Here is a 19449-nt window from a genome sequence, read left to right as displayed (position 1 = left end):
GTAAAATACTATTGCTAATAAATCCATGAATCCATTTAGCTTGAGAACTATCTCAAGCTAAATGAGGATAAGACAGAAGTTCTCATAATCGGTTCTAGTGAGCAGAAAGAATCAATAATAAGCAGACTTGGCAACCTGACTGTAGAAAGTAACAGTTCAGTAAAGAACCTGGGGTTCATTATTGATTCTTAATTTAATTTTAATTCACACATTAATCATGTTAGCAAGATTGCCTTTTTTCACCTTAGAAATATTGCATGAATCAGAGCTTATTTGTCTTTGGACGATGCAAAAACGCTAATCCACGCCTTTGTTTTTTCTCGGCTTGATTACTGCAATAAACTTTTTTCTGGACTGCCTAAGAAAACAACTGACAGATTACAACTTGTCCAAAATGCAGCAGCCAGAGTTTTAACTAGAACCAAGATGAGAGAAAGAGAAAGAGAAGGCGTCCTTGGGTTTCTTGAAAGGCGCTATATAAATAAAGTTATTATTATTATTATTAGAACATATTACTCCAGTTTTGGCTTTACTGCACTGGCTTCCGGTTGTTTTTAGGATTGATTTTAAAATAATTTTACTTGTGTATAAAGCTCTCAATGGTCTCGCACCTTCCTACCTACATGACTGCCTGCCTAAATATGTCCCAAACCGCCCCCTATGGTCTTCCACTGCTGGCCTGCTTGCTTTGCCTAAAAAGATGGCAACTAAAAAATACGGGGAAGCAGCTTTTTGCTTCTACGGGCCGACGGCATGGAACAAACTCCCACTGTACCTTCAACAGGCAGCCTCTGTAGACATTTTTAAAGCACAGCTCAAGACCCACTTCTACACCCTTGCTTTTAATTGATCTTTTATTTTTTGTTATTCATGTCCTCACTGTATTGCATTACTGCTTGTTTTTTAATGTTTATGCCTTGCTTTTCTTTTTTTCTCCATTGCTCTGTAAAGCACTTTGAGCTGCATTTCATGTCATGAAAGGTGCTATACAAATAAAGTTTTATTGTCTCCACCAGGCCGAAGGCATGTGGGGAGAGTATGTTTTGCACTCCGTCCGTCCGCGTGTCCGTCCGTGTGTCCGTGAACAGCTAATCTCGGCCACCGTTAACCCGGTCGATGCCATATTTTGCACACACACTCCCTGGATGCCAACCATGAACCTCTGCCCCAAACTTTCCAGAACGGCCTGTTATAGCGCCACCAGGAGGCCGCTTTGTGCAAAACAAGTTTTTGCACAGTACACCTACAGATTTTGTCCAAACATCACGCAAATTGGTACACAGTCTCTCTAGAGCCATTCAACGAAACGGGTCTTTCAGATTTATCAGACTCCATCCTGATTGGTTAAGATTGGCTTCCAAAGTTCACAGGAGTGCTCAGTTTCAAACAAAATGCTGCAAATCATGAACACATCGCGTGATTTCCGTGAAATTGTGCACCCACATTCCCACTAGGCCGAGGACGAAATGCCACATGAACAATTTCAACTCAGCCTCAAGGTGGCGCTATAACTGGCCGAAAAGTGTTTTTACCTCTAACTGCACGGATCTGTGGATAACCTGGTGGAGACCTGTGCCCGGAAGGGCACTTTTTCTAGTTATTATTATTATCTACTGATTCTGCCGACTATTAATGTTATAGCATTGTGGCTATTTTTTTAAATAGGCCTTAACCCATTAACCCATTCTGACTCGGTGGCGCGATATGAGCTTGTAGATCTGCTATTTTTCAATAGCTAAAGCATAACATGATGCTAACACCAAAATGGGTGCCCGTTCAGAATGGGTTAAAACTGGGAAAGCATCCGTGTCATTTTAGATTTGAGCTAAAAAGCACTAATTTATACTTTGGCTATTGAAAAAAATAATCTGAAAATTTGTGTAATGTTTTAGAATCTCAGGTCTTAATGGGTTAAGTGGTTTAATTTTTTTATTTTCTTTCGATGCATTTGTGAACAATAGCCAATGGCCAATCAAATGATTCACTGCAGCTCAACAGTCAGTGTGAGTGGAGGTCAGGAGATGTCTATGAACTCTGCGTTTAAAGGCTTGATTGATTGATTGATTGATTGATTGATTGATTGATTGATTTGTGATGGAGTCCACTGCACTACATGCTCTAGTAGGTTATTCCACACCTGGACAGCAGTGTGGAGAAAAGTTCTGTCCAATGTGCGTGTTTTGGAGCCTGGGGGGTCGAGAGCATGTTCTGGTGTGGCTGTGCATCGGCCGGTGTTTCCCCGTCTAAGGCTGTCGATGGAAAGTGTTGTACTGGCAGTGTCCTGTTATGGGTGTATAACCAGAGTGCATGGTGCTGAATTTCTCTCACGGAAGCTTTCTATGATCACTAGTACCATTATACACATGAACGTTCCCTCACGGAAGCTTTCTATGATCACTAGTACCATTATACACATGAACGTTCCCTGATATCCAACTGATGTTGGTAACTGGCATTATAAATATTTAATACAAATATCAATAATTATGAAACTCCAAGGGTAATGTTTTCATTCAGTCAGTGTAACCTTTTTGTGTACAGTATAATGAATGTCACTGCTCAATAGGGAAGGATATGTCCAAGCAATACGTGACAATCGTACTTTACTACTGTAGTAAAGTAAACAGTAGTAAAGTAACATGGAAAAGAACATGGAAAGACTCAGACTTTTGTTTCAGACCAGAGTTCAGGACGTGGGGATGGAGAGTGTGTAGTCTAATAATTCTGATTCCGGGCTAATAGTGTCCATGCATTTGGAGGTCCTTGACATAAAAAGGTTTGAGAACCACCGATGTAAAATTCAGCTCCTGACCTTCATGAGCGTAGCAACCTCTTGTTTGACTCGCAGGACTTCCTGCTGCTCCCTCTTCACCTGTTTCACCTGCTCGTCCAGCTGAACCTGCAGCTGCTTACGGGCCTCCTCTGCCCTCTGGGCCACCCCCAGGGCCCGCTCAAGCTCCTCAAAGGCTACAGTTTGATGAGAAACTTGGCGTTACCCTCCCACGAATGCCATTTCGACACACATTTATTTAATGGAAGCAGCGGATGGATGGTGCCGCTTACCTGATTTCTCAGACTTTTCTTTCTGCTCTTGTAGCTCTTCCCTCTGGGCCGTCGCCTGCTTCATTCTGGAGCGGAGCTGAGCGACCTCCTCCTCTTTCATTTCCAGAGTCTCATGCATCTGCCTCTTTGTCTCTGCGATGACCATGCCCTAAAAGAACGACAACCCGTGGCAGAAACAAATGTATTTTTAAGTGGTGCAACCACTTCTACATCCAGCATGCAATATCCATGTACCTGTGGACCTGTTTGTTTGTGATGTGTGTACCTGTGTGAGCACGAGTGGTGTGCGCATGCGTGAAATTGGAACGAGAGAAGTATGTGACATGTCTGCCACCTGCTGGACGCAAACGATACAGAGAAGAAATTGGAACGATACAGAGAAGAAATTGGAACGATACAAATTGGAACGATACAGAGAACCAATAGACGGGAGTTGCACCACTTGGTTCACACTGGTGTGATTTGTTTTTAACGGAATGGGACATATAACTATTCGGGGGAAAAAATGATATTGCTGTCTGTCACCATCATTACGTTTGAATTGCATTCAATGAGTCTACTTCCATTCATTCAATAAGTCTACTTCCATGGACACAGCTATAGGAGACACAGGATAATCTCTTTTCTCGAGGCTGCTGGAATCCAAAGTCCACCGGCCCTTTATTTTGTTCTATTTCTCCAGACAAACTGGGCTCTAGTTAGAAGACAGTGCCACGTCCAAAGACTGGTTATCTGGCGGACCAAGTGTCACGATTCAGTCCATTTTTATAAACGCACCACATTGTCCAGCGCCGGTACTCGTCCGGTGGTCATTTCCCCACGCTTTCTCCACTGACTTTCGTGTCTGAAGGCCTTTCGAAGGTGAAACCTTTCCATGTCCTCAATCTTCAAAAGCACGTTTCCCAGTAGGCCTACTGCCGGTAAGGCATATACGCACGCACTGCGAGCTTGTAGATCAGCTATTTTCAGGGCATGACCCTGCCCTCTTTATCTACTGGAGATACTGCGCCGTACGACATGGATTTCTACACACAGGACACACATTCTTTCAAGGTAAAATGTTCAAGTTCAGGAGAGAGTTCGGAAAAAGGCAATTCTCCTAAATGCTGTGAAGGGGGGGGGGGGAATTTGCATAATAGTGTTTTTTTTTACCATAGTAAATGCTGCGTTCATGGTATGGAGAGAGCTTTTTGAGTGGTGCAACCACTCCAAGGAACAGCAATGTCCGTGTCCGCCTATCTATGTGACGTTAACCCACCCATGCACCTATGTGACTGTGAGCACGAGTATGACTATTAGTACCAGTAGGGGCGCTGTTGTGCCAGAAACAGAGAGAGAGAGACAGTGCAGCACTGTTGCCTGCTAATGAGAGAGAGAGAGAGAGAGAGAGAGAGAGAGAGAGAGAGAGAGAGGGGAGAGGGGAGTTGCACCACTCAGTTCACACGGGTGTGATTTTTTTTAACCTACAAGGGGGCGAACTAATTCAGAAACACAGAAAATGAACTCATGATGAGCGATGTCTGTGTACTTCACACTTCTAAGTCAAACTCTATGCCTGTAATTGCATCAGACAGTTCTTGGAGCTCTCCACATTCCTCAAATTGATCTCATGAGTGTCTGCCTGGATCCTGCAGAGCTGCGGGTCAAAGTTTAAGAGCAACAACCTGGGACTGCAAGCTTTGCGACCTCCTTACACAGTCTATAGTTCAGAGACAAGATGTTCTGTAGGACGCTCAATCAGGATGTGCCTCCCCCAAAAAGACACCCCGCCTCACTCACCTTGTCTTGTTCCAGCTGTTCAATGAGGTTCTTGGCATCGCGTAACTGAGTGATCAGCTTAGTCTTCTCTGTCGTGTGCAATTCCTATGTAAAATGGAAACATAAAAGTTCAGTTAATCAGTAATCACGCAGCACTCTTGTTTACAAAGGGGCATTCAATTGCAAGAATTGATCCATTGTTGTGTGTTCTATAAATCAGTGGCATCCGTTCCGTGGGCCATGTCCCATAGCTTTAACGACCAGCTAGAAAGTGTCTGCATATGCTGTACCACCCACAAGGCTTAGCCCACAAAGAGGCCATGCAGAACGTCTACGCAGCCCCAGCTAAACCAACATGGTAACCCAAATTACAGCCCAGGTTAGCAGCGGTGGCCTGTAGTAGCTGTGTCTCCGTGACACTGCCCTTTAACCGGTGGTTATCAAGAAACCAAACATAAGGCTGACATCTCTTCCCGGTCGTTTGATCTACGAGTGTCCATAATGAAAACTGAAACCACTGATTTAAAGTACAAAAAGACAGTAAAATGGCAAAAACAAAAAGAGAAAAAAACAGAAAGATTTATAATCTGTAAACTTCCTATTGCTCCACACAGGCATTCACATGATTGATTTGACAACAACGCTGCTAAACAAAAAACACTAACACACAAATCAAGACCCCCAAAAACATGGGGTCCTATGAACCAGACCGCACTTAATACATTCCAAAATCCCTGAGGTGAAAGTCTGGAATTGTAGACAGCTGGTCTGTTTTATGGGGTATTTGTTTGAGGCAGGGGATGAACAGAGCACCAGGATGCCTCTACGCTGCTTAGAAGGGCTAGGCGCCTGTTAACCTCTGCTCTTCCTTAAACAGGAAAGGCTCTGTTCCCAAACAGTGCCTAGGCGCAACACACAAGAAGCATGACAATTGTGAGCACAGACGCAAATCTGCTGTCTATCAACACCGTAGGTTTTTACCGACTGCATAAAATCAGTTAGCAGTTGCTGCAAAAAAAGTCACAGTAAAGATGGTCGAAACCATCTGTGCCGTCATACCACCAAAGCACAATGTTTTGAAATCAAAGCTAAATAATTGTCGCAGCTATGTCAAGTTGACATCATTGACCCCTTTCCGAGTGGAGCTCGGCCAGAGTATCTGGGGGCTCGGACAGAGAACCACAGCATTCCACCGTCTGTGTCACTGAGATAATGGAGTCACATTATCAATGGACCATGAAGGCTCGGCCAGATGATTTAGAACCCAACATCACTAGCCTAAACACACTGCTCACTGATTCGCAGCATCGCGGCCCAGCCCCATTTTAATCAAACCTCTTCATAATTATAGCTCACCGCCACATCAATTTCTAGTTAACTGGCTGTCTCCCGAGAATTCCTTTGATATTTTAGATTTTTTTTTGTTGCTGGGTTCAAGTTGTACTTCTGAAAATATCTCATGGGTGATGACGGTAATGAGTATAATGACACATTATATATAGAGATCGAGATGATAGTTTGATGACTGATGACTCCCATATGGTAGAAAGCGATCGTGGAGTCCTGTGTAAACAATTTTAACAGCCAGCGCTGCTGTTGTGCAATGCGGTGGCGTGGTTGTGATAAGCATCGGGCAGCGAGGCGAGGAGGTATAAACCTTGGTCTTCTCCAGCTCCTGTAGTCTCTCCTGCAACTGCTCCTGCAGGGTGTCGTTCTCGCTGGCCAGCTGGCCGCTGCGCTCCTTGTGCGTGCGCAGCAGCTCCTTGCACTTCTGCAGGAGATTCTCCTGCCTCTTCACTCGCTTCTGCAGAGTCTCCACCAGCTTGGCCGGGTCGCCGCTGCCCTCTTCTGCTCAACGGACGAAATGACATATGGGTTACCGAAAACACACATTGGTTGGGGGGAAAAAAAGAGTATTCATATTCTTCACTTAAAATCTGTGGTTTTCAACCATTTTGATACCAGGGCCCACTATTTATTCAGCATTTTAGCCATGGACCACCATTTGATGAGGTTTAGTCTCTCTCTCTCATATCCACAATTCCATGCTGTATTTAGGAGAGATAAGAGGCAAACATTGATAAAAATAACAATTCTTCTACATTTTCTAATTGTGTAGACTCTTGAAAATTAAGTAATTCAGATGTTTAAGAATAATTTAACCGTTGGGAGCGTAAAATTAAACCATCATTTTACACTCTCAAGAGTTAAAGATATAAGGGTCCATTTGGTTACCAACTCTCCATGATTTAGCTGGGGACCACCTGGAATCCCCTCAAGGACTCGGACCACTGGTTGACCACTGACTTAAGTAAAAGCATTAATACTGCAATGTAGAAATACAAAGTAGAAGTCCGAAATGAAATAAAACAATTACTTAAAAGTGCGATACGTAAAAGTTACAAAAGTATTGGTGTAAAAATGTACTTAAAAGTACGGAAAGTAGAAAGTGCTCATTGTGCAGAACGTATCATTTTAAGTTTTCAAATGTATAAAAATATTTTGAATATAGCAGATCTACAAGCTCACAATGCAACGCATTGCAAACTTCTAGAATGACCAAAATTATGTATATAGTTCTGAAGTGGTTAATGTATGTCTTATAATAATAATCAAAACCTGCAAAGTGAACTAGTAACTAAAGTTGTCAAATAATTGTAGTGGAGTAAAAGTAGAATATTTGCTTCTGAGATGTAGTAGAGTACAAGTACTGTAAATTGAAAGTACTCAAGTAAAGTAAAAAATACCTCAAAACTGTACTTAAGTACAGTACTTAAGTAAAAGTACTTGGTTACTTTCCACCACTGACCAAAACAAAGAACTAAAAGATCCAGGGGGTCTTTTTACATATTTTTTCATTAAATAACCACTTAAACCCTGCACGTACATATAATGCCTGATTTGCACATTTATATGTAATTTATATAAAGATTACAGGGGTGGGCGATATATAATGGCGAGGCGATACAATGTCTACACGATATGCCTTGTCAAGAGATATCGTATATATCATGATACAGTTCTATGATTTGCAGTTCTATACCTTAATTTATACTTCTGTAGTAGTATTTTGGTCTAAATGGTCTTTTACTATTTATTTTCTTTTAGTTTCCGTTACCTTGCAGGTAGTCTCGTGTTGACAGTGACAATATACAGCATACTATCACATTGCATAGTGTCATTATAATAAACATGAATGCATGCATACCCTCAGATAATGCAGCCTCTGCCCCTGGCTCCTTTGAGGGACTCTGAGGGACCGACGCTGAATCCACGCCATCTTCAGACGGAGACGCCTCCCCCTCCAGTGGGACGACACCCTTGACTCGCTTCTTTAACAAAGCAACCTGGCAGAAGATAAACACAGTCAATGTTAAGTCTAATTTATACTAGTTTCCACTCGATAATACATGAGTTGCATTTTTCACTTGCGTGATCATCACGCAAGTGAAAAATGCAACTCATTTGTCATCGTCATATTATGACAATGACAAAGTACAAATTATCTATTAGTCTCTTCTACCATCAAGTCAGGTGAATGCATGACACAATTCCAGACAGTTTAATTAATCTAATTTGTTAATACCGGTACTCACTTTCTAGAGACGCACATACCCCTCCCTACCTACCTGAGTGTGGAGGACTGTGATCATTTGATCTTTCTCCTCCAGGGTGGCATCAAACTCTTCTTGTAAATGTTTCTTGCCCTTTTGATCCATTTGCAGTTCCTGCAGACCATCAAAACCATTCAAATGTCAAACCTTTGACACTAACATTTTAATGTTAAAATGTAACCTGAACCTGGAATTAAAGAAATGTTCATTGTTCCAGATAAAGGGTTTTTCAGCTCTGTTGACACTCTTTGGGCTTTAATGTAATCTCAAAGTCGCAAGTTTAGGAGTGCTTCTCTGCAGTGATTCTAGCTTCCAGAAAGCTTTTAAACCAAAATGGCAAAGTGGCTGCACTCATTCCGACTAAAATTAGCCTGTGCCTGCTTCAATGGCCAGAAGGAGAAACACAAGGTCGACATATTGACCCAGTGAAACAACAATTATCAAACTGTGTTGCCTACCTCTCTCAGCTCCCCGATCCTGCGGAGAGATTTATCTTGGCTCTGACTAAGGATGACCTGTAAGCGTAGTTTGTGAAGAATAAATGAGAACATTTACATCATATTGGTTGATGATAATAATATATTTCTAACCTGAATAACATGCACACCAACTTTGACACTGTAATTTACGTGTTTCTCAAATGGGAGTACGTGGAGGTACTACAGGGGGGAGGTATGTGAAAGAGTGGATTTTTTTTACTGCTATGTTTAATGAAAAAACATTGATAAACTTTTTGTTCACCATTAAAATCAAACCCTTGGCTAGCACAACTGTTGAATCAATCCTTATTATCAAATATGCGTTTTATTTATTTTTTAAATCATTTTATAATTCATTCAGAACATAAAATTCTAGCTTGGGGTTTCTCTTGCAGGGGGTGAAGGGATTTAGAAATCAGAGGAAGGTGGTACTGAACTGAAGCTGGAGATAAAACTTTGACTTAAGAAAAGAGGCCGCACAGCTCGTAGTCACGATGCTAGAAACCTTATTAAACCAACGTTTCAGCAAGCAGGTTGCCTTCTTCAGGGTCAAGCGCAAATAGTTTGAAAACCACTTGATTTAAAGCTTGTGATGTTTCAATGTCACACATGCACTAAAAAAACCACTTACCTGGGTTTTCTCTTTATCTCGTTGCACTGTTCGGTATGCCGTAACCAGCTGCATGAAAACAAAAAACGGAGTGAGTGGAATGGATGGAAGACAAGATTATAAATCAGCTCTCTTCATCTCCAGGGGTGAAAGGTGGATGTCGGGGCAGTGGTTATCTTATGTTGCTAGTTCTCAACATGGGGTCCAGGGACCCCCAGGGGTCCTTGGGGGCGTTACAGGGGGTCTCCAACTCTCCACTATGACTGATAGTTTGGAGGAACCAGATGTACCCTTACAGGTCTCTAAGTGTACAAATGTTTCTCTTCTCTCTCTGAATTAAAGGAGCCACAGACAAATTCACCATCAAATCTACTGTATAAGATAAGGGAACAATCATGTATTTTGCAACAGTGTGCAACATCTGCAACACAATGGTTGCCTCATCATTTGTTTCAATAATAATCACACCTGTGTGAACTGTGAAGTCATCGTACATCATCATCTCATTTCGGGCCAATCACAATTTATCACTTTTTATTCTCAATACGTACTTTGCTCAGCCATCACCTCAATTCCATGATCAGCCAAACAAATCATCACTATGATTCACACAAACACACAAAGCTGGTCATAGGAGGGGCTAGCGCCCCTCAATTATTTTTCTATATAAGTATATATCCTTTCAATTAACACTGACGATTTTACAGTCTACTGTCGAATGGGTTCCCAGAGATACAAATTGTATCAAGTGGGGGTCTGTGGCGTGCCCCTAATGTGTATCAAACTGGGGGCCGTTGAAATGAAAAAGGTTGAGAATGACTAGGTCTACGTGGGCCTCACCTCAGAGTACTTCCCTCTGTAGTTCGCCAGGCTCCTCTCCACGCGGTGCATGCGATGCATCAGCTGCTCTTTGGACATGGCCTCTGCGCTTCCCGGCGATTCCTCTGCCTCGCTCTCGATGTCCGAAGGGGGATCGTACGACGGGGCCTCGCCGTCCGCCAACGGGGTGAGCGAGTCGCGGGACAAACTGCGGACGAGGCTCTCCTTAGACGGGGAGCGGAAGAGACTTTCTGCCCGGCTCGCTCCGCCACGAAGGAGAGACTCCACCGATGGCACCTTCAGCTGCATCTTCTGTGCAAACGACGGGGGCTCCTCTCGCTAAGGATCATTAATTGACAAAAATAAATGTAAAATCTATCAAAACATTTCGACAGTTCAATACAGCAGCAACCATGTTTAAACATTAATTTCAGTGACAGCTTTATTGAAGAGAGTGGGAGAGTGTTGTTCAACTTGCCTGGGGAGTTTTTCCACAGTATGAGGGATTGCCAAGAAATTGTGACATTTTCGCGCGAGATCTCATAAATTAAAGCTACCTCTTGAACCTTAAATGTTTATTTATTAGTTATATCCTTACACCCAACCAAAATGTCACATCAAGGAATAAGCAAACTGTTAAGGAAGTGTTTACTCCAAGCAAACTGTTCAATCAAATTATCATGGAAGATTATTCAGAGACATTGGCTGGGTCAATGACCCAGGGAAGTGTTTTGCTATGGCGAAGATAACTTGCATTCTGAAAAGGAAAAGTGGAATTTTTCATAGGGTTTGGCGAGTTAGGAATGATAATGAGTCTGACAGGTCGTTATAAAGTGATGAATCTATGAAGATCTATTGTCGGGGAACTGCACATGATGACTGATGGTGGCTTCAGAATCCTATCAGTTGTCATTTTAAAGTAACCTACCTCTCAATCTGATGTGTCTATATACACTTTATTGGATTTTATTTTCCATCTGTTCTCATCTTTTCCTTGTGTATGTATGTTTTTAATGCTCTGTTTTCTACTGTTTGCTTCTTTTGTTTCAAATATGCAGGGGCTGCGGATGAGAATTAGCATTTTTGCTAAATGCGGTGTATTTATATTGCATTTATGAAATGTCAATTAATATGCATTGTCCCGTCTAAATAAACAAATAAAGTGAATGTTACAATACTAGAAACAATCTGTTATGGTTTCTCCGGGCTGTGACACACACACACACACACACACACGTAACTATGAAGAAAATAAAAACTTGCCTGGGGAGAAACAAGTCCATCTCCATTGATGCTGACTCTTGGAGACCTGGGTACTCCTTTAGAGTCATTCTGTAGAATGACAAGACAATAATGAGAACTCTGCTCCAAGGAGAGACTGCGAGCCAGTTAGTCATCCACACCCATTGAGTCACTCCCTGATTACTCTGCAGGGAGCAATATTAGTATTGCTGGGAGCAATTCAGGGGCAATGGGTACCCTCATGCAACTTGGAAAAAACACAGGGGTTAAAATACACAAACGAAGGCATCTCTACAGTACATTAAACAAAAAAGGGGGTTAAAAACACTATTCGATTGAATAGTCATGAGGTCAGAACAAAATAGTCAAACTCAATTAAAGGAGCCGATGCTTGAAGTAAATGTGCTTAGTTGGTGGTAGTGTACACAGCAGAACTGCAAGAGCACAGAGACATAACAGAAGTGTGTGAAAATATTAGGCAGCGTAGTTGGTTGAGCCGAGTTGTTACAAGCAGGGTTAGAGTTTGCAGATTAATTTCCTCCCTTGTCCAACTCCAAACTATTTTTCCCTAGGTGATTCTAATAAAAACATTATACGCAAATCCTATTTTTCTATCGCTTACAATGGAAGTTAAAGGCTCTGTTAAGATTCCTATTGGAGGCAGAGGCAAACCGCTTGCCATGGCCTCTTAAGCACTCCCAGAACTTTATGTGAATGGATACATTGAATGGCGTACATTAAAAGAAGGCTAATTTAAAATCATTACAGACAGCATCTACTTCACACAGGATTCACCCTTGTTGTTAGATCGTTTCCCCTCCAAGACATCTTTTGGTAAATACGATGTGGCCATTAACCCACTAATGAGCTGGTCATGCTTTGTTTGGCTTGGTCTGCAGTCAAATTAAAGTGCCTGAGTGAAAATGAACTGCCCATTAGTGATCTAATTCTAAACCAAGGCCTTCTCTTTACAACAAAACTACATCAATGAATTAAGGCTTAACAGCATGACATTGGTAAGTCATCTCAAGACATGGCTCAACAGGGTTTTTAAGCAGCCTCATGGGCAGTTACTGGATGTGATTTATACCATTGTTTCTCAACCAGTGCTCCTCAACTAGTGGTCCATGGTATAAATACGGGCGGTCCATTCGAAAATATTTTAAAGTTAAAAATGTAAAAGAAAGAAATATATATAACGTACCTTTGTTAGAAAATTGACAACACATCTTAACATTTCCCATGCTGAGGATAACACAATGAAGCAGAGAAATTAGGCTAATGTCTTTGAGCTACAATGCCAGTGTGATGAAATTAAACCTCATTACACTACACTCCTCCAGGGCAGGATTTGATCAGCTGTGGCAATGATGACATTGTGACAACATGGTGCTGAAACATGACAGAGAGAGAGACCGTGGCTAATTTGGGAGACATAAGGGGCTTTTAAGTGAAGATAACGTTCTTGCATCTCAATATGCAAATTATCCAGACTATTATGCATGGCGTAATGATCATTACAATGTATATATGCACTATAATGCAAGAAGGAGGATATAACTTGGAAAACATGCCTTTCCTTGAAAGATGATTGACTGAAGCTCAAGTTGAGAAAGTTCCTCCTCAGACAATGACTTAGATAAGCCCATATTACACATGGCCTTAATGGAGTTCAGTAAACATTGACGACATTTACATGTGGACTCTGACCTTTAGGAAAACACAAACTACTGCTAGTAATAACTTACTTAATAGAGCCCATGACATCACAGGCGTTATAAAGCCCAGCCATTGCATGAAAAGTTGTAGTAGTGCCAAGTACTATTGATGTGAAGTTTGCATAAACAAACATTTATTTTATTTTAATTAGGTTTTACGTTCCCTGAGCCTGCTTTTAGACTCCACCCATGTCACCAGTAAATCTGCCTGGTTTATGATACGAGCTTCATACAGTAAGTGCAGGTGGCTTAGGGCACTGTTTGTTCGCAAATATACGTACAAGAACTCTTTTTTCCCCCACAGCTCAAAGACTGCAACTTGTAAAAACAAACTTCAACAGCTCTCCAAATAAACAATGTATATATTACCATCAGTCAACAAACATAATGAACAGGAGGTTGTTGGGAGTTTTAACCACATTAACCCACTATTCTGGGAATGCCATTATTTATAGGTGAACATTTTCAAAAATGTCCAAAAGAAAAGTGAAAATACCACAAGCTACAAGCTCACAATGCATCACAACGCATTGGCAGCTCAAAGATAGAATACTTTCACAATTTTTTGGAAATAAAACAGTGGCTAAAAAAAGTGGCTTAAGTGGTTAAAAAGGCAAGCAGCTAAAAACCTTAAGGACAAGGGGATGGAGGGGAGGTAATAATCTTTTCCAAGGACAATTAGGGCAACTGAAGGGAGAGTAAATAAACTGGCGTACGGCGGAAGGAAAGCACACAAGCTTTTCTATTCCATAAAAAGACAAACCATCCATCACTCCCGTTAGATGCAAGGTTAGCCTAGAGAGGTGAGATGCCTTCAAGTTACTAGTATCCAAAAACAAACAGGAAGGAAGACAGAGAGCGAGCGAGGGGGAAGGGGGGGTCAAGCAGTCTTCACGTACTACTGAGGCGACAGTCCTCTACCTAGTCCCCAAAGAAAGAGCTGAGATGCGAGGAAGTAACACGGGCAGAAGGAGGAGGAGGAAGAGGTGGAGCTTGTGGGAAAAGGAGGAGTTGAAGGAGGCAGAGCAGGGGGCAGGGGGCAGGTGGGGGGGGCGTGAGAACAGACTCACCACACTGGCTACCTGGGCCGTTTTGGGTCGTTTTGAATGGTCCAGAGCAAAGATAGTATACTCGGACAGAAAAGCAGGCTCTGCTATCATCCCGGCCAGCATCTGACCCCGTCAGTGCAGTATAACGGGACGAGAAGAAGAGTCAGGGAGAGAGGAAGATAGGGGAGACAGAGAGCAATGAGAAAGAAAAAAAAAAACACAACACTGTGAGTGTGAAAACGGCGCTGAGGTGGGGCTGTCGTCATGCCAGGCCTTCCGTAATTCACTACAGAGAGCCTGGCCTGACGAGGATGAACAAGAGACACATAAGGAGAGAGAGACAGAGAGAGAGAGAGAGAGAGAGAGAGAGAGAGAGAGAGAGAGAGACAGAGAGAGAGAGAGAGAGAGAGAGAGAGAGCATGTGAAAGGGAATGAAGGAAAGGGGGGGTGAAACATCCAGTCAACATCGATCAATGTTATGAATAACAATTTGACATCTCTGTATACAGTCCCGTGTCACAGCAAAATGGCTAGGTTTTGTTTCTGTGTGGACTACACTGCATTCAAGATGTCCGCACACTGAACGAGAACAATAATTGTCAAGAAGGCCGTGTCAGCGATGTCAAAAGGTTAAGAGCAGGAGGATGAAAATCAAAAAAAGGTGCAGTGATGATACGAGCGTCTACGTGAGGGTAGAGAAGAGGACGCTTCAGATGGTGACAGAGCCTCTGCACTTCTGATGAGATGAGAGAAAGAAGAATGTTGAGAGTTGACCAAAAAAAAAAGGTTCACCACCGGAGAACAGTGTCCAGATGGAAAGAGCAGCGCTAAAGGGGATAGGTCTACTGCACCAGCCAAAACATCATAACATCCAAATATAATAAAAAAAATACATGTATTGACTAAATTGCATCATCCGACTCCACATGTAGCCATGTTATCAACTTCATTGGTAGTCTGCTACCGTGTAATGAGACCCAGTCCTTTATTAACTTGTCCATATAGAGATCAGAGTTGGGGGGGCTGGGGGGGGGGGACGAAGCAGCAACTCACTGGAGAGAAAGAAAATGTATCAATAATTTATATACATACTGTAATGGGGTCTACAATCAAAATTCCCTGTGCTTTTGACAGAAAAACTGGTTTTGAGGGCTGATTTCATGATTAACCTGCTCCTCCTACAGTCAAGAAAAAATAAATCATGCTACTTTGAAAGTTTATCGTTATGGCTTAATTAGTGCTCCACGATTAATTGAAAGATTGCGATCTAGATTCAGATATCTATCTGATCTCATTTCTAAATTTGAGCAAAAACCGTGGAGCACTAGTTGGCTGTCCAATAACTCCAATTAATTTTAGTTTGTTTTTGCTACCAGAGACTTTGAGAGTGGTTTAAATCAAGCACTTTGATGTTGTCCGTGAAAGGCACAGTAATTGGCTCCACGTGCCACATTTTGAATGTAGTAATTCACATTTGAGCAAGAATCGTGCAGCACTAGGCTTAACTTGACGGGCTTAAAGTTGTTAACAGCTTTTATCAGGTAGTAGGGACTGAGGATGGATCATTAATTAAATATCTCACCAAAGTCTTCCTTCATCAGTCACTGAAGATTATTCAATTCATCATGAATGATAGCTGGCAGCACAGCAGTCATAGAGGGAGTACTCACAGCATTGAGGGACTCTCCTTCATCACAGTTTTACTGAAAAGCGCCTGCTATAAAGTAATTTCGGAGAGAATGCCTCGACGGTGCAAGCAGCCACAGCCTGAGCACAAGCATGCGTGTCACACATCTCTACATCTATCATCACTGGCCAGCTCACACACTGCTTACCTCTCTGTCCCTCGGAGAGGTTGGGCCGTCGTGGTGAAAGGGGGGTGTGAGGCTGTTACGCCTCTCTCCAGCACCAAACTGAAACAACAACAGACACACAGGTGTAAAAAAAAGAATACATGGCCATCCAACACTTACTGTAATATACCTTAATGTGGTCTGTTTTGTACATGACAGGATGAGTAAGTTAGACTTGCCGAGCCATGAGGCCCATAGGGGCAGGAGCCTATCTCCTGTTTCTGTAGAGTGAGGCAGCTTGATGTACAAGTACACGCCCTGGACATCACATGACACTAGTATGTCGCAGGGACTTACCCCCAATCCAATCATTGATGCGGAGTGCCAAGCAGGGAGGCACTGGGTCTTTGGTATGACCCGGCCGGGGATCGAACCCCGACCTCCCAGTCTCAAGGCGGACATTTAGCCGCAATTTGCAACTCTAGATTTTTTAAATATTAAATGGGATGAATCTAGAGTTGCAAATTTGCAGTACCCTCCATTGACTCCCCACTCATCCAAATTGCTTTTGCGATCTGCTTATATTAAACGACGTTAAACTCACCAACATTGCAGCTGTAGGGAAAGCTTGAATTGTCCTCTTTCAATCTGAAAAGCATTTGTTTCATAAAAATCCACCGTAGACATGTTATGAGCTACTTTCTGTCAAGAAATACTGTGCAGGCGATAATTTTTCTAAGTGTTGGAGTTTGGAAGTGGAAGCACTCGTTTTTATTAACGGGTTGCGCTGCTGCCTACTGCATTATGTGCAAATTCTAAACAGGTGGTATGCAGGGCCGTTCAGTTACTTCGACGAGTGCTTCCAAACTCAAACACTTAGAAAAAGAATCACCTGCACAGAATTTCTTGACAGTCAGAAAGTAGCTCATAACATGTCTACGGTGGATTTTTGTGAAACAGATTGAAAGAGGATAATTCAAGCTTTCCCTATACAGCTGCAATGTTGGTGAGTTTATTTAATGTTGTTTAATACAAGCAGATCGCAAAAGAAATTTGGATGAATGGGGAGTCAGTGGGGAGGGTATTGCAACTCTAGATTTATCCCATTATAAAAAAAATCTAGAGTTGCAAATTGCATCTAGGCGGACACTGTAACCACAAGGCCACTGAGCGTGATGCAAGTCATTTTTTTCCACATCAGTTCATCAAAGCCCCCAAAAATGAAACATTATTCTCATAGGAAACTTTGCATAAAATGCTACATTTCTGTTCTAATAACACGTTTATTAAACCAGATGTCTATTCTTGGGGGCTACAGAATAAAGCAATAATATCTCAGCACCAGTTTAAATAAGTGTAGCATCTGCAAGAATCGCAGCAAGCAAACTAGCCATGGATCAAGATGGTCATATGACATATTAGCCATGGTTCATGATGACATCAGTCATGTTTCAGGGCTAATGACATATGAAACCAGCTATGCTGCTCACTAAATCCTATCCAAAATTAGCAGTGATGTTAAGTGTCCAATTAATTCATTAGAACAAACAGCATCTAAGGTCACTATAAATTATGTGTTTAATGAGCAGGCTTGGAAAAAGAAGCATAATGCAACCACCACAGACAGTCAAAACTTAGCCTGGATCCAGCCCAAAGACTCCGCCCACTCTCTTAGTGGACTGCAAAGCTACAGTCTGATAATAAGGCTAGCCTTGATAGGAGACTGATAGACTGTCATATCTTGAACCAAGGCTAGAATAATACATCATAAGAACACACTGTCAAAAGCCATGACTGCTTACATGACGCCTACATGACACTTTTACAGCCTCTGTCTCTTGTCCCAGACTCCACTATGCTCCAGACACAGTGAACCAGTCTTTCCCTGGACGCATCTCTCTTTAAACATCAGCTGGTGACAGGCTAGCCAGCCTAGCCTGCTAGCCACTGTATCTGATGGCTACACACATACAACGTTAGCATTGTTGCTATCAGCCCGCAAATTATAGCTATATGTCAGTGTCACCTCTGTAAGCCTATGTTGAACCCTGGTTCACTAAACTAAACACTAAACGAAACTATATTGGTGTTGTGTGTGTGCGTTCATTGAAACGGCAGATTGTTTTGGGCCAGACAGCATATAAACAAACAATAACTGACCTGCTGGGCCTGCTGCTGTGGTGACTGCGCATTCCTCTGAGGTGATTGCTCCTCGTTTATCTTTTGCCTCAGCTTTTTGAACATGTTTCGACGCCGGTGTAGCTGTTACTTCTGTGCATGAACAGAGAGAGCAACTGCTTTCCAGCGGGGAAGTGTTTTATAGTCGTGTGTTGTTCTCCTCGGCATCCAGACTGCAGGGCTAGCTTCCAGAGGACACTTCCTTGTTCGTTTACTATTTTCCAGCAGGTGACAGGGGCCAGTGCGCATGTGCAGCCTACGTGGAACAAAATCTGGGCTTCTCAAGTTAGGGTCCGGGGACCTCCATGGGTTCCTTGAAGGGCTTTATGGTCCCAAAGGTCCCATTTTCTACTTTGGCTTTCGTGTGCAGTGCAGTGCACCCCAGACCGTTTTTCTTTTAATGAAAAAAAACCGTTTTAAAACTTCTCAGAACATATGTATTTGTGACTGAACTTGAGAGCCCGACTAGGAAGAGGCTTAAATGTCCAAATATACACAGACAGACAGACAGACACACACACACACACACACACACACACACACACACACACACACACACACACACACACACACACACACACACACACACTAGGCTACAGCCTATTAAATCCTATATTCACAATTGTAGGCTATACAAACAAAGGTAGGCCTGTATTGGTATCAAAATAGGGAAGCAGTACGCTGAGTGGGCTTGATTGATTTATTGATTGATTGAAAATTATATTAACAGTTTGTAGAATGGGTACAGTTCAACGAAAGTACGGGTCAATACAAAATCTGCTAAGAGGATATAGAACCAGAAAAAGCACTAAGACTTGTTCACATAGGGTCCTCCATTTTCAATTAATCAGAACATAATTAAGACATACAAATATATACACTTCAATGTAAAATATATAGCTTTGGAATCAGAATTGTAAAGGAATAGAGAACGGAACAAAGGGAAACAGGTAACAAGAAGGCACAATGTCAAATAATATTCAGTAAAATGAGAAACATTTGCAGCAGATAGCAGATGTGGAATTGGAAATCATAGTCTTCTGTGCAGGAGACAGACATCAAACTAAGCAAGATATACAGTGTATATCAAGATGTAGCCTACAGTGTATTCAGAAGTGATAGTGTC

The 19449-nt window shown here is 42.2% G+C and overlaps 1 protein-coding gene across 8 annotated transcripts in view; it reads right to left on the bottom strand.

Annotated features, from left to right (window-relative positions):
• Positions 1-18530, bottom strand: part of golga4 (golgin A4) — a 37724-nt gene extending 19194 nt beyond the window's left edge. For 5 of the 8 annotated variants that reach the window (XR_014569847.1, XM_083774847.1, XM_083774849.1 and 2 more), the window contains exons 1-14: positions 18306-18530; positions 16188-16265; positions 14374-14475; positions 11603-11675; positions 10365-10678; positions 9546-9593; positions 8894-8950; positions 8451-8549; positions 8030-8168; positions 6479-6669; positions 4843-4926; positions 3064-3211; positions 2813-2967; positions 2138-2281 (exon numbers count right to left, since the gene is read on the bottom strand). Coding sequence is in view for 7 of the 8 variants with exons in the window: in XM_083774847.1 (XP_083630973.1) it covers positions 2138-2281; positions 2813-2967; positions 3064-3211; positions 4843-4926; positions 6479-6669; positions 8030-8168; positions 8451-8549; positions 8894-8950; positions 9546-9593; positions 10365-10678; positions 11603-11675; positions 14374-14475; positions 16188-16265; positions 18306-18389 (1716 nt within the window). In the remaining variant the exon portion in view is untranslated. The remainder of the gene's footprint in view (positions 1-2137; positions 2282-2812; positions 2968-3063; positions 3212-4842; positions 4927-6478; positions 6670-8029; positions 8169-8450; positions 8550-8893; positions 8951-9545; positions 9594-10364; positions 10679-11602; positions 11676-14373; positions 14476-16187; positions 16266-18305) is intronic. The other 3 variants (XM_083774848.1, XM_083774853.1, XM_083774852.1) reach the window with 3 other exon arrangements.
• Positions 18531-19449: the final 919 nt, after the last annotated feature.

The sequence above is a fragment of the Protomyctophum parallelum genome (genome assembly GCF_964188405.1).
Source record: "Protomyctophum parallelum genome assembly, chromosome: 10".
Classification (NCBI taxonomy): Eukaryota; Metazoa; Chordata; class Actinopteri; order Myctophiformes; family Myctophidae; genus Protomyctophum; species Protomyctophum parallelum.
Note: the sequence above shows the minus strand (reverse complement) of the source record. Positions and strands in the feature narration are given on the sequence as shown.